This window comes from Rhopilema esculentum, chromosome 2 (genome assembly GCF_057945365.1).
Source record: "Rhopilema esculentum isolate cy_ngs chromosome 2, ASM5794536v1, whole genome shotgun sequence".
NCBI lineage: Eukaryota > Metazoa > Cnidaria > Scyphozoa > Rhizostomeae > Rhizostomatidae > Rhopilema > Rhopilema esculentum.
The window spans coordinates 3,592,582-3,608,827 of record NC_142816.1 but is presented as its reverse complement, the minus strand read 5'-3'; the positions used below and the strand labels follow the sequence as shown (position 1 = coordinate 3,608,827).

At 36.2% G+C, this 16,246-nt stretch overlaps 2 protein-coding genes across 2 annotated transcripts; both read left to right on the top strand.

The window, feature by feature from the left end:
- Positions 1-5,870: 5,870 nt before the first annotated feature.
- LOC135695437 (uncharacterized) lies at positions 5,871-11,372 on the top strand. The gene is made up of 5 exons (XM_065214525.2): positions 5,871-6,061; positions 7,651-7,819; positions 8,177-8,251; positions 8,391-8,447; positions 8,714-11,372. The coding sequence occupies exons 2-5, from the start codon at positions 7,651-7,653 to the stop codon at positions 9,931-9,933; spliced, it is 1,521 nt and encodes a 506-aa protein (XP_065070597.2). The 5' UTR covers positions 5,871-6,061; the 3' UTR covers positions 9,934-11,372.
- A 146-nt stretch (positions 11,373-11,518) lies between these two features.
- On the top strand, positions 11,519-14,099 carry LOC148960566 (uncharacterized). Its single transcript, XM_089110114.1, has one exon. The coding sequence runs from the start codon at positions 13,075-13,077 to the stop codon at positions 13,822-13,824; it is 750 nt and encodes a 249-aa protein (XP_088966240.1). The 5' UTR covers positions 11,519-13,074; the 3' UTR covers positions 13,825-14,099.
- Positions 14,100-16,246: the final 2,147 nt, after the last annotated feature.

Here is a 16,246-nt window from a genome sequence, read left to right as displayed (position 1 = left end):
TGAGACCGATAGGTTAATTTGCTTCAAGGATTACTTCAAAGTTATGTTGTTTATTCCGAAAATGGATCTGAAATTGTTGTATACTGTCGTCAATTTTAGAAAATTTTTCAGCGCCCCCACTACAAACTGCACCTCCTTCAAGTTTGCTCTGGACTCGCCCCTGTTTGAGAATATTGTTTATAAAAATATTTAGGCTCAGAATCATCCGATTTTTAAGAATAGTATTGGAAAGTTGCTCTCAGCCTCAGCTCACATGTTTGTGTCTCATTGACAGCAGTTACCTATTTTTCGTTGTTTATAAAAGAGAATCGCAGAACTGACACATCTCGTTTTTTTAAATAGCGTGGTTTTTATTCAAGAGCGAGCAAAGTTCTGCTAAAACCATATCATATTTTAAAACTAGAATACTTCAGGCTCAAAAAGAAAATTTTCTTAAGAATATCGTGGCTCTGAAAAATCTTTCAATTATTCTTATTAAAAAAGAGTTTATTTTGCTATTGTTTTGCCGTTTTTCTTGGCGTTTTGCCGTTACAAATCTCCTTTACGAAGATCGCCATTTCCTCGGGTTTAAAGGTCTGGCAATCATTTCAAAATGTGCATTTTGGTTTGCAAGTTCCTGGTTCATGATTGACGTTTAAGCTAGACTTCCCGGCGATACCTTTGTCAATTCGTGAGAAGTGTCCTTCAATTCGGTCAATATTTAACAGAAAGGAACAAAATTTATTTGGATCCACTGCGAAACCAAATTAAAAAAGTTTGCAAAGCTGTAAACCAGATAAGTATTTTATATTGACAGTGCTCAATCCAAAAATTTAGTTTACAATCGAAGAAGTTATAGAGGTTTGAAGGTGAGAAAATTGTTTCGCGTTTGCGCGGATTGGGGCAAAACTCGAGCGCGGTCAACGATTAACGGCATCGCTGCGATAACGGATATTGACAAAAAAATTTTCGGTTGAACGAATGTTGGAGAAAAAGGCGCAGTTAGGCGGATATCGGACCCCCTATAATGAAACCATGAGAAACTTTCTCGGAAAATTTATATGGAGTTTTAGATAAGATTCGCAAAAGTTACTTCATAAATATTTTACACTTTTTATAAGAACAATTTTATAAGAACACGAGCCTCAAATTGGTCAAAAGTTAAGAACAAGCTGAGGCTGAGCTACTGTAAAATGCAATTTTAAACAACGTTTCATCTCAAAAACCAGGATTCTTAGCCATGTAAGGGTATTTTTTCGGTGAATATTCACAACTTGTCGGGAAATGAAGGTTGTCTCACTCACTTTATTGGAAAATGAGGCCTGAACACCTCCCTAGAGCGAAAAAGCTAGCAATAGCACTGCTTACACCCTATTAATTTAAGAACAAATTAAGAATAGTCCAGCCTCAGATTTTCAAAAAAACTAAGAACAGTCAGCCTGAACTTAAATTTACTGGTTCTTATACAATAGAGAGAATTATTTAATACAATAAATTTATCTAAGGAAGTAGAAAGAAAAAGGGGCGCTTTAGATTGAATTGTTCTGGATTTTAAGTTATTAGGGTGCTGGTTAAAGAAATCTAAACATGGGAAGAACTTTTAGTGGAAAATAACATTAGATGTGTAAAATGCAAGAATTATTTTCAATAACATTAGCAAAAGTTATTTCTATAACATAAGAGAAATATCCTTGATTAAAAATGTTCTTACAGATGTTTTTTCTGGCCATTACAAAGCGTTTGTATACAACAGTGCACAAAATCATGTTTTACAGTACCTAAACCTCAACTTTTTTTAACTTGTTCTTATTTTTTGGAACTTTTTGAAACTCGTGTTGTCTTTATAAATCGATTGTAGATGAGAATATATAACTAGGAATTATCATTTTGTGAGGGTACATCATATTGAAATCAAATTGTAAATAATTTATCATATTTTCGTTGTTTTTACGCATCGTTGTAAACAATTAATCATTTTCGTGCATTATTGTTTCCCAATGCACACATAGAAGGTTCTGCATACATGTTGTATATGAGCATTTCATGTCAGATATTCCTGTCAAACTCCATAATAGGAATTGTTAATTATTCGTGTTTGAATAAAGCACTGTAATGAAGTCAAAAATATTATATCTTATTGGGCTGAATTCAAAATATTCGATTTTTGTAACTTTTCTGATTGCGTCCCAGATAATTTTATATTGAAGATAGAAATTGCTTACAGAACATGTTTCATTTTTTTAAACACAAAAAATTTTCTTTTCAGCCAAATTTCATAAATATCAAATCTCATAAGACAGAACGTCTTTCCACCCAAAATTAATCCACTGGACTTTTTAGCACTTGAATTTTTGGTACTCAATGTATTACATTCAACTCAACTTTTTTTCGCATCATGCACCCCAAGCAATCCAATAACAGTAGAGCCTATAGGTCTGTTGGGCCGTTATGATAAGAATTATTTAGCACAAAAAATGTATTGATTTGAAATATGTGCAATTTAAATAGCAATTCTAATTATACAGGACCATGGAAGAAGGTTTTGATTTAATTTTATGATGATTATGATGATGATTATGATTATGACAATAACGCAGCCTCACACCATGTCTTCCTCCAGAGACCTGTAGGCAATGTGATTTCTTCGAAATAGCTTGACGTAATCGCTTTTTGAAGGCTTCTTTGTTAGCAGGTGGTTCCCGACTTTGAAGATGTTTGTGGGGAATTTCAGCTTGAATGGAATTATTTCTTCAAAGTTCAATCACGGAAAGCTGTTGTATTTTACCGGCACGTAGCCCCGTGCTAAGAGTAGCGGGGCTCCCCTTGCCAATATGATATTGTTTAAATTTTATTTTCTACGCAAGATTTTTCGAGATTTTCCAGGTTCATTTTCCGTGTTATGTCAAGTTCAGTGAGGGGGTAATTGCCCTCAAGCCCCCTTTATTTTCCCTCCAGTGGTGGTATGCTACGGTCGTGCGTTATGCATTATGCAAAGAAAACCAGTCCCCTCCAATCAAAGTATTAATGCTAAGTCCTTGATGAAGAAATCTTATGAAGATTAAATTTCATTTTCTCGTGAGGAAAGTTCAAACAGTAAACAGAAATTCGATACATTAATCTGAATTTCAACGATTGCAAACATGCCTTGTCTCGGTGAACCAAACATGCCCTAACATGATTTTTAAAGAATGCAATTTTCTATCCTCTGATAATCCATCTGGATATTAAACTTTGTACAGACTATTGGGTCAAAGCTACCGTTCACTTTTGTCAGTGTATATTGTTGCCTTTTTATTTGTTTTGGGTGCTATGCTTTCATTTAAAGCCATATTCTGCAAAGATTCACTAATCGTCAACCTGTATCAGGTGTGATACGTGATAACACATGCAGTTATGGCTCTCTCTTGCTGGAAAATTAAAATCTAAAGCTAAGGAGGGCATAGGGATAAGCATAGAAGACATAGGGGCAGGGAGGGCGGGTGAACCCCCTGCCCCCTATCCAGTGCAATTGATCGCATTCCTTTCAGGCTTTCCACCCTCGAGTGACCTTTAGAGTTAAAAATTCAGAAATCAGACTCTTTAATGTTCAAAAAGTATTTTGACAGTATCCCGTTTGTTGCTTCTTTGTTATTGCTGATTTGTATAAGATCTAGCATATAAATTATTAAGTAACTAGGGGGCACCTTATGAAGGAAAGTAGATGGTCAGTTTTCGCTGTCTTAGGAAATGGGTGTGGTCAAGCTGCCATCGGGTTGCATCATTGATGGCACGCATTATTTTGGTCCTAGATTTGTAAGTTGCTTTTCAGGTTGGGATTTGATTTTTCAGTTTTATCATGACTGCGACAGGTCAAACCAAAGCATTGATCCCAAAAAAGACTGATATTTTGTCTACAAAGTCCTTTTTTGAGATCAGTGAACCAAAGTATCTCTGCAGGGCATTGTGGTCATTTTCGACACGTTGTGTTACCATCTACATCGGGTGGTGTTGACTAGGCCAAAGATCATCGAGTCGCTGATATTTTGATTGAATAAAAGGCAAACGTAGCTTCTTTTTGTTGCATTTGTTGCTGGTAATATCACAGAAAAGAGATAATTAAATTGCAGTGGAATGCTGTTTGGGATAAGCCAAGCATCAATATATGTGGTTTCTTTTGTCAATTTCTGAGAAATTATTGGCTTAATTTCGCGCAATGACGTCAACTGGTTTGCGTGGGCGGAACTCACTTCATTTCTCGTTTTTATTGTCGGCTGCCGACGAAATCTTCAGAAACCCCTCGGCCTCTGCCGATTACTTTCCGTTAAACGAGATTGGCGGTCGCTCTAAAAACTTCGTTGAAAAGGACTTCCTTCCTTATCCTTGAAAAGTGAAATTTGGAATACATTCCTTTTCTTTTATATGAATAACATTTATAAGAATATTTAGGCTCAGAATCATCCAATTACTTAGAATATTGTAAGAACATTGCTGAGTCTCAGGTCGCATATTTGTGTCACATTTTCAGCAGTTGCCTGTTCTGCAATGCTCGTAAAACAAAAGGGAATCGCTGAAATGACATATCTCGTTTTTACAAAAAGAGTTGTTATTATTCAGGAGCGGGCGATCTTCTCCCAAAACCATATAAGATTTGAAAAGATAGGTATATTTTAAGAATTTATTCAAGCTCAAAACGAAAGTTTCTTAGGAATATCAAGGGGGGCTATAGCCCCTCAATAATTTCCATAATGTACTTAGAACCATATAGAAAGTCGCCCTGCTCTTGATTTTAAGCATGTTTAGCCCCCCAAAACATTTTAGCCCCTCGATCCGTAATATGCCCGCGGTCATTGTAACCGAGAAGAGGGGACTGTGCCCCCTAGCTGTTACCCTGTAGTGGCTGAGCCCCCTTAATTTTGCTTTTAGGACGTCGTTAATGACTTTTCAGGAGAAGGAAGATATTGACTTGCAGACACTGTCTACGTTTTGATGTGTGCTTTACATTTTAAAATAATGTCATTGCGTTGTAAACGGAAATCCTGCTTGTCAAGCTTAAAACAGGCGATAAATGTCAAAATCACACTTGACAAAGACCTGGTACACTACTCTTACGAATTGAATCAAAAATTTTTAACAGTGCTGTAGGGAGTTGACTGTGTGATTTGCCGTGCCTTGAAGAAAAAATTTACAAGGCTGCTGTCCCAATTGCTCTTCTAACTGGAAAATTGCCGAAAGAACAACCTCGATCCCTGGGTATTCAACTGCCCGATAATTCGAACGAGTTCGAACGTAAATTTTCCCTCTTCGTAATTATATTTTGTTTATGCTAACATTTTAGTGTTCCCTTCTATTCTGTCCAAACTTCCTTTTAGAATTTTTCTCCGAAAATATTTAGTGCTGTGATTTATGGCCTTCACACAGAGCACATTTTACCCAAAGAGCTCAAAAATTTTCTTTTACGTATATGAGATGGTAAATACGGTTTTATGTTTTATGAATTTTTGTTTATCAAAATATTTAAAAACTTAATATCATATCAATTTGTATTTTGAGTGCCATTAGATTTCATTTTAACTTTTGTAACTAGTTAATTAAATAATTAACTAGGTAAAACTTATGTCACTCGATTTCCGTTTCTTATTTAATTCTCGTTGCATGGTGTTGACCCTCGTAATTTTGCGTTTCTCGTAATTCAACTTTCTAGCAAAGGGCCTTTCGTTTTTTAGTGAATGATCGTACTTTAACAGGGGATTTTCCTTTCCAAAGAGATATACTTCGTTAACTGTTTTGTTGGAGAAACATTAAAGCGAAACAAGTAATTTCCGAATGAATGGTGTTCTCCGGAAATCCCCTGGCCGAAGCGGCGACAAATTCTTCGGCGAAGAGTGAGGTCATTGGCCGACGGAAATAAATATTATGCAAATTAGGAAACGTTACTATTCTCGGTGCACCGAAAACTTCACTCATTTTAACTTGGCAAGTTGCAGAGAGAGGACGTCAACGAAAATTGTCGAAAGCAATCAGCAGAAAAGAGTTTAAAAGCGATTTGATCGTCTTGAAGAATCCAAAAAGTCGCAAAGTCAATTGCAGCAAGATATTTCTCAAGGTTTGTTCCTTGTTATTTTAATGTACGCATTTGTCGTTTTGTAGCGAAAGTTGTCTTCAACCTTGCAGTGCAGGCTTCTATTGTCTTTTTGCTTGCAGTTTATGATGAAGCTGTTAGGACTTCTTTGAAATAAATGCTGAAAATTCCATGTTTATCTCTTTTTGAAGATGTTTTAGTTTTTATCTTGAGCTTTCAAGATTGAGAAAACCGCCAGGCAAAATTCGAAACGTTTCTCACAAACCGCATGCTCGCACGCGCCTAGTTGTCGACGTAGCCCAACCCTGTTCCTACAAGATCGTTATAATTTCATTAAACCTGCCATGATTTCGTCAATGCTCAGGAATTTTTTATCTTGTTCGTAGACCAAATGTTCTTCGCGAGCGCACTTTTGGGAGGGGCGTTTTTCAGCAAAATAATTTCGCAGCAGCCGCCCGAACATTCAGTCCTTTACATGTCTAAACAATAAACATAGAAAATTTGTTTTTTAAATATCGTTAAGCAATATCATGCGATTCATTTCAGTGATTTAAATGCTACCGTGTTAGAAAGAATCGTGAAGTTTCAACTTAGACACCTCATTGCGTCGCGCACTTGCCGCGCTACCCGCCCGACAACATCTACCGATAATGGTTTCTCCGTTATACCTGTTTTAGATCAAAGTATAAAACACGATGAATATCTGTTGTTAGGGTTGTAAAAAGGCAATATCTTCGGACACTTTATTTTAGGTTTCTTGATTTTATTTGGCGTTAGGTTATCTAGTTAACATCTGCAAAAACTACGACAACTCGACTAGTAAGGTCGTGTCAAAATTGGAGACGCTAAATCTAACAAGTAAAAGCGTTTGAAGGCAGCGGGTGGAATTCGAGTTTATTATTCCCCCTCCTTTTAATTTTTAAGTTAGCTCGATCGTAAAAAGTTGAAAAATGTTCAGCATCGCGTGTTTATTTAGCTACGTGCTAACTGGCAGAACTCGCTGTACGTGCAATTTCCCTCTGCATTGTCAGGCTCGGATTCTTCGCGCGAAGCCTCTGATGGCACGTGAGGCATCACCCGCTGGGTTTCGAAACTCCCACATAAAAGAATAAAATTTGCATAATAAGAGAGGGAATCCATCTTGGTCAACAGAACTGCTGGTGCGATAAATAAGTGGAATCGCCTATTTGTCTTGATAATAGATTTAAGTAATTCAAGTAAAGACTCCATTGTTATGTACTGACGTCAGTCACCCTGTTTTATGTTTGCTGTATTTGAGTCCTTTGTTTGCTAAGTATTAGTGCATTATGCAGTGGGTTTTTACATGAATTTCAAACTGTGGAAACAGTGGCAAAGCAGCATTGTTTCTCACAAAACATTTCCATCATCATCCATTATTTGCTGGTGTCATCTTTTCAAAACTGTTTGTTTTTAACTTTGTACACATCTGTTTGAACTATAAAGATTAAAGAATTAATACCAAAATAAAGGTTTTACATTAACAATTCTGTGAAGTGTTTCCAAATCCTTAACACCTTTCTTCATCGCAATTCTCAGCATAACATTCTAACTATAATGTTTGGATATGTTTCATCATTTATTTTACTTTGCAGATGGAAATGTACAAGACTGTAAAATACACAGGCAGTGATTATCAAGTTGTTCCTGATGATGGTTACAATTCTCCAGATTACCCATACTACATGATGGACTCAGTGTCAAGCCCAGCTGGCAGCACCACATCAAGCTCAGTGGATTCTGCGTTTGATGAACTTGCAGAAGGTGAGATTAAGATAGAAGACGTCCTACAAAGTTCATGTACAAAGTTCAAGAAAAATTTTAATTGAAGCAAAGCAAACAGATAATTTTCTTCAGAAACTGTCAATTATTTTTAATAATTTTAATCGATTTGCATTGGGTGATGTATCTTTGAAGACAGTAAAAATCATGAATAATTATATATTTATATATACTGTTACAGTTATCTTTCTTTATAATTGTGCAGTATTTTGAACTGTTACAATTCATCCAAAGTTTTCCATTTTATCAGATTCAAAATTGTTTAATATATATACTTGTAAAAGAAATTTCCTATTTTTTGGCATCATCCATTTTAACTATTTTTGTTTCTATTTCCAGTTATTCCTGAACTGAATGACTCAGATAAGTTTTTTGCCAAGAGCCCAAAGGCATGTGAGGACATTTCTGTCCTGAGTAAGTATTTGTCACTTTTATTTGAATCTCACCCCATTTTAGCTTTTATGGGGAACACTCCTAAAGCTTCATTTGATATCTGGATTTTGCTACTTTCTTTCTGATTAGTAGTTTTGAAATCTGTGTGTATTTATTTTAGATTCATATAAATCTCCAGAAACCTTGAGTCCTGACAGATTTGGGTATCAGCTTTCAGGTATATATAGTTTTATCCTCTATTTCTGTAATCAGTTTTAGTTTATCTAATATTATTCTTGTTCATGACATTCATACATCTACCTGATGAAATTTCTCTTTGCATTTTATATATATTATAACTAAATTTTGCTTTTGTTAATTATTTAAATTCATTTTCATATCTGAATTGTAACTTTGTCACAGCAATTTTTTAATGATATCCTGTTTCAATGTTTAAATTGACTTTTCCTGCCACATGTTTTGACATTATTCTTGTATTTTTAGAAAATGGACTTCGAAACAGCCCTAACATGTATGAAGCAGCATCCCCAGCAATGTCCAGTTCTGATTATGGTGAAGCCATGTCTCCATCAAATGATCTTATGAAGGCAGTAAAACAGGCATCAACAAAGAGACAGCTTTCGCCTTATGAAGGAAGCACTGTTGATCTGACCTATATCTCTTCCAAAGCAGATCAACCATCAAAAAAGAGAAAGATGACAGATTCTGAAGCCATTGCTAGATATACAGAGGTGCTTTTGTCTTTAGATGCCCAGAAGAAGGACAAAACAAGGCAGAAAATGTTCTTTTATTCAGATAATGAAGACAGTGGTATTGGAATGCCTTCGTTTGACACAAATGCATCCAGTGCTGACAAAGTCAATGATGTTACCCAGGAAGGAACTGAACATCAGCCCTTGCTGAACCTTGATGATGACATTTTGGCAAATAACTTTGCTGTTTTAGCAGAGTATTTGAATTGTGATATCAAGCCAATGAACAACCAAAAGACTTCTGCATTAGAAGATAGCTATGTTGTTATTAAAAGAGAAAATGATGTCAAACCAGTGGTTATGCAACCACTCAAAGTTGTGCCGCAATCTAAGACACCAAAAGCTATTGGCCAAAAAGTATCAAGTGGTGTCAAAATTGAGTCACAGGTTGTTTCAATCACCCAGGCTCCAGTTGTGAATTCTTCTCAAGCTTCCACACTGAAGAGTAGCTCAAATGCAACAGCAATGTCTCCAGCTTCTGTGGTTACATGGTGCAAGGGTTCTGTTCCCAAGGCTGATGGAGTAATCTTTTTTCAAGTGCCAAACAACCCTCCTCAGATTTCTACAAGTGCTAGCCAGGATTCAAAGATGCCTGAGCCAGTCACTGAGACTACCAAATCAAGCACTGTCAATGTTCAAGATTGGATGACAAAACCCCGGTCCCGAAGAAGTAGCCTAATGGCACGAAGCAACAAACCAAGGTTGTACCACTTCTTATTGGAGTTGCTACATGACCCTTGCTATAAATGCATTGAATGGGTCGATGAAATGAAAGGAATCTTCAAGTTCATTGACTCAGGTGAAGTGGCACGCTTTTGGGGTCAGCGCAAAAACAAGCCAAATATGAAGTATGAAAACTTTGCTCGATCACTTCGCACCTACATTGCAAAAGGCATTCTTACAAAGCCTCGGAACAAACTGGTGTACCAGTTTACACCTGACTACTTGTAAATGCCCATTGCTGGGAACATTAGAATGCACTTGATTTGCATTCAATTTACTGTACACCCGTATTGTTATGGGTGTACAAAATGTTGTTTTCATCAACCCATCAAGTGTCTTAGACGTATGTCTGAGTAAAAAGTATTTACTATGTAAAGTTATTATTAATTGCATGAAGAGGTATTTGGAGCTGCCAATTATGCTATTGATACCCAACATGTTACTTTTGTCATTAACTTGTTTCATTTAGTGAAATGGATACCTGGCATGTGAATTAAATTCATCAATTTCCCAAGAACACAAATATCTCTTCATTGCAATTAATCTATTAAGTCGTTGTAGACTTTATATTTATTGTATTTTGAAGCAGTTTCACTATACTCTAAAAAATTTAAAACTTTTTGAAGGATTGACAAAAATTTCCATTTTTAACCTGTAGCAAATGACTTGTCCTTTTCAAGATTTCATTGATAAATGTTTGTGTAAACTGTTTTGAAATGCAATTTTTGTACATAATGTAAATAAGCTAGTTTTTGTGAGCATCGCTCAATGTCAGAATTAGTCATTGATATCAAGGAACAGACTAAATTAACCCAACCCAATTGTATGTGAGAGTCACTGAAAAAGAAAGAATATTAACTTGCTTATGCTTGAGCCTAGCTGATATGCATCAATTTTTTTTGAAATCCCCAGGTTCAGATAAAACCTATGGTATTGGCTTGACTGCCCATCATAGATAACTTTGGTGTAAAGATATGGAAAGTTTTTGACCCGTTTTTCACTAAGGTTTTTGCATCCCAATAATGTTGATTTTGGTGTAATGTTATGTAATTTTTTCCAAATTTATTGTCGGTAGGTGTCAGGAAACTTCGTATTGTTAGTCTGAGCAAGCCAGTGTATAAGGTGTATAAACGTTCATGTAAATTTGTGAAGAAAACTTACAGTATGCTGATTATTAGGCTGACAATTACTGGATCATTGAGATTTTTGTTCATGTCTGCCTAGTACTATATAAAGGTCATTGTAGTAGATAAATGTATTATAAGACAAGCCCTGTATATTAAACTTGTAGTGATAAAAATAGGCTTGTTTGGAGTTGCAAGTAATTATATTATCATGACTTGCCTGATTAACATTTTTTGCAGTAGATTTTTGATTGAACGTAAATCTTTGATGTTTATTAGATATATTACCATTTATCATTTACTGTATATCGTAATTAAAAAGTGCTTGCTGGTAATTTTAATATGCAAATAAACGTGTTGTCATTTTATCTAATTCCGTGCTACAAAATATAATGCTTACTTGCTCTATACGTATTCAAGTGCTAACTTCAAATGTATTCGTAGATTGTAAAGGCTGTAATTATGAAAGACTTAAAAGCTGTTAATTGATATTCATAGCCTAGTTAATTATGTTGCTTGTTGATTTAATTATTACTTGTTGAATTTGCAGATTTTCTGAATGGTTTTTCCTGCTGTGTCAATTTATGGGATTTTTACATAGGCACGATGAGATGATTTGTTGTGTGCTGGCTAGAAATCTTTGCATTTGTTAAATTTAATAATAATGATATTGGTATGAAATATTTTAAGTGGATACTCTCTAATAATTTATCTAAAAAGAGAACATATTTCCCAGGGGCGGCTGGGAGTAGAAAAGTATTGGTATTAGCCTCCGAAATTAAGACATAAGAAGGTCCCCCTGCAAGGTCCTGAAACTATTTAACAGGGGTGGAGCTTATATGTTCTTATTTAAGAAGGTGGGCAAAATGACCTTTTCGATATGATGGTTTAAAATAGCTTTTGGCAATACCATATCTTACAAAATTATTTGAAGGCACTGGCCCCCGTTGTCTCCCCCCAGACACTGATGACCCTGTGGTAATGTAGTTCATCCTACTAATTTTGGGTGAAGGATCGGTCCTACGAAATACAAATGAATTATGGCTGCGGCAAATTACTCGAGCGAAATCGTGTTTTGATACAGCGGTTTGCTGCCCAGTAATGGAGCCCCAAGGTATTAGCCCATTAATTCTAATACCATGAGGCTTTTGGCCCGCGAATGAGATTCTATTACGATAAAGCGAGCGATTTACTTTAGAGTAATGCAGCAAAAAAACGTAAGATGTATCATTTGATTTGAGAAACCGAGAGAAATAATGTGAGAATGTTGCCTATGACTCTACAATCATATAGAATCGAAGTTTTACAAAACATACAGTTCATACAAAACAACTTTTACAACTGCCTTTAGCTTAAACAAATTATTTCATGACTGTTGCTCTTTATATTCAGTGTCTAAATTTTGTCAATCAAATTATCCATCCAAAGGCATTGCTAGCAAAAGTACAGCTACATTTTGTAAATTCATAAAGTTAATTTCCAGAAATATTTTTTCTATAAGCTGAGGCCTTAAAATAGAGCTGGGGCTCTTTCCACCGTCCCTTCCACTGACAGTGGCCCTCGTAGTATTAGAAATGAAAAACTAATACCTTACTGCTGTTCACCCATTCTTCGACCATGGCTCAACAAGAGAAATTCACGTCATGCAGACCACAACAGACAAAAGAAATTTCGGGGCAGTGTATTAGTTTTTGGAGGCTAATACCATGGCCAGGGCTGCTGATTACGGCATGGATTACACTTTTCAAAGATTTCAATGAGGATTAGGAAAGCTTTCATTCAACGAACAGAAAAGCGAATATTGCTTGGCTATATGAATAGAGCTGGTCGCATCGATAAAATTGTTGTGAAAAAGTGGCAGCGTACAAAAAGCAAAATAAATTTCCTGCAATCTCAGAGACCCAAAGTCGCCTTCCTTTGAAAATAAAATGGTATTAGACTAATACCTTTAATACCACCCCACGCCGCCCCTGAATTATTTCCAAGTACACTAAGGTGTGGGTTTATTCACATCTAATAGAAAAGCGTCATATAAAGTAACGAAGGGGAGAGTTTAAAAGTATTACGTCACAACTATCGTTTTTTGAGAATTATTAATTCTATAGGCCCTGTGTTTGGCGTCAGAAAAATAGATATATTTGTAAAGCCTATAACCTAAACAGTAAGTAGTCGCCTCATTAGTGGTAGCATTTTATTGGTAGGTGGTGGCAAAAGCCTCGACCTCGTTTGTTTACATTACATCAACATGGCTGAGTCAGAAAGCACCCCCAAGCGTGGTGAATCCTGGTACAATGTGAAGCTCCCTAAAGATATGACAAAGCTGCATTCCGTGCAAGGACAGAAGTTGCTAAAAGAGTGCACAGTTAAATCTCTTTCTGTAATAAATAGTTTCGTCAAACAAAGAAACAGAACCTTGTGCGGTCCGTGTTCTGCTGCTATCGTAGGTAATGCGTTGGGCCTAGGCACCAGAATATTGTTAGGTCGTTCAGCGAACCTTGATGAAAACAATATCATTAATCATGAACGTGTAAGGCATTTTGCAGATCAAATAAAACTGTTGCAATATGGTGCAACTTTGCAGCAGATGGCGTATTTGGTGGCCAGGCTGGGAATTGATGTGTCAGCATATCATGTTGGTGAAGCAACCATAAATTCAAAGGTTGAAAATGGACAATTTGAATATTCTGATCAAGTCTTGCGTTGTCAAAATGTTGCCGAGTTTGATGATATAGTTAAAGATGCTGCCGCTAAGAAATCATTTATAATACTGAATTACCACATGGGTGCATTAGGGTATGTAGATTGTGGTGGACACTTCAGTCCTGTTGGAGCATATTCAGATCACAACAAAAGGTTATTGGTCTTAGACACCTGGCCAGAAACTCCACCTGCATGGGTCAAGTCATGTGATCTATTCAAGGCCATGTCAACCATGGATCCCATGTCTAAGAAGCTTAGAGGTTTTCTTATCTTGAAGGAGGAAATGGGTGGATAGTTGCAGTGATGACCGCAGTCCAACCTCATGCTATTATGGTCGAGTATTTATCAGGATCACTGTAAAGAAATTGGGGGGAATGGAGAAGCATGTCTTGTCATTACCACGAGCTATTTTCAAGCTAATCCGTCAGTGTATTAGCTATGGTTATAGTATAAGCAACCGAGACAAAGAGTGGTACCAAAGCCATAATTTTTGAAGAAGAAAAATTGTAGACCACTATTGTTAAACAGCTGTTTTAATTATATTATATAATCATGTCTGAACGTGTCAAATCTGTGGTTTCTTCTAAAGTGTGACAATTGGTGTCTTGTAAACAGTTACATTGTTTGTAGCGGCTAGGAACGGTAATACAGCGGCTAGGAACGTCAGATGGGCGGTACGACAGCATAAAAATGTTCCATTGAAAAATAGATAGTCGGAAATTAAACACAGTCTAGAAATCACACAAGGTCTTTAGGGCAAGGGTGGGAGCGAAACTGGGAAATTCAGGCGAAGAATAATAAATGAATTTTGCAAAAAGGAAAAACATTAACGATTCGCTATTTTGCTAGTCGCTTATAAGCTTTTTCTTCATCCGATTTTCTAATGTTGTCTATTTTTCGTATATTCACAGTTATAATTGATTTCCAATTGGTAGAATAGAACTTCTTCTTGATTGTGAATGCGTTTCTAATTCAAGTAAAACCACGCTCAATACAAACAATTTGCAGCCCAATCAGGTTAAAATCAATAAAAAATAGTGAGTTTTTTATTAAACTTTGCATATCATTAACAATTTGTTTATCCAGCATAAGTCAAATTGAGGAACGGTTTAAGCAATAGATATCATTTCTTAACCTTATGCCAAACTGAAAGAAAGACATGCATACAATGATGGTGATAAATGAGGATGTCAACAAACGGATGATCATAAATGGCTTGAAAAACGAATGAAAAAAACAAACATTTCCCAGCATACTTCTTAGTATGTAGATCGGTTCGTTTACAAACGAAAAGGCTCAATTGATAGTCACAAGGAGTTAGTTTTCTGTCTTAGACTCGTGGTAGTTTTTCTATAGGTACGCATCATTTATTGGACAACTATGTCAGTCATGTGCTTGCGTTTTTCTGATTGGCCTATTTCTAGCCTGCGTGCAGACTCAACTGTGGGAAAAGACTCGGCTTTACTAGTTCACATAGGAAATTTTCGAGTCTGCACACAGGCTATCTATTTTGATCCACAACTGGGCACTTAGTGAGCAAAAGTAGTGGTACAGGCTGAAAAAGAAATATCATCACCGTAGCAAAAATTCTAAGCGAACCAGAATTCAAGTGGCCATAGCAAGTTTCATGAAAGTTATAAGATGACTTTTTAACTGGGATATGTTGGAATATTCTTGATTTTTGCTTATTTCTAAACAATATCGACCTTTGCAAAAGCACACAAACTGAGCCATGATGATTGAAGTTCCGGTTAAACATTTGATATCAAAAAGCTTATCTTTGCAGCATTTACTGGAAAACCCAGATTGTCCAAGAAACCATAATGGCGACATGTTTCGGATTATTAACAAAGCCCAGTCGTCGTTCCATCTAGCAATTTTGGAATCTATCTACATAAGCACGAAAAAACCGCTACTGTGTAGACAAAAGGAGTTCGTGTTCACCTTAGGACTCCATTGGTAACATTCTCAATAGGCAAGCGGCACTGATTGGTCAACCTCAACAGTAATGTGCTCGCGCTTCTGGTTGGCCTATTCCTATAACTGGGTATATATATTTCCTAGCGTAGAGTTTTCAATCTATGTTCTGACGTTTCAAAGTCTGAAGAGTGTCAGACGAAAAGCTTTAGTTTACTCAAATATTTGCTTTTTTAAAAGCCATTTTCAAGTTTTGTACCACCAAAAGATTGTTTGAATAATACAATGATGTGATTCCATTTGGATCAGTTTCAAACGAAATAAGTTCTCCGCAACTTAACAAATATTTAAACAAAGATCTCAGAATTCTCATCGTTCAACTGTACTTGTGATTTTTGCAAGGAATACGTACGCTAACATAAATTAGATGGCTTTATTTAGATTCAACATAGCTACAGATTATACCAAATTTAAATAAAGAAGGGGAAACAGTATGTTTAGAGGAGTTATATCCAAAAATCATTTCAAACCATGTAGATAGTCATCAGAACAAATTTTTGTATTTATGTAAGGTAGGATTGGGTCCAGCCTCCCTTGATAGCTGAAGTTGGGTGAACGAAACTTCGAGAATGAAGTTTGACTGTAGTGTAGTCCTGACTCAAATGTAATTTTAATCACTGATGAGTGTTGCCCTCATTCCTGAGAGTCTTTAGGGCGCTACAACCAAAAATTTCCCTGGGGGCTACGCTCCCAGATCACCAACCCCTTTCTCCCTTAACAGCGCCTTCACCTACAACCAG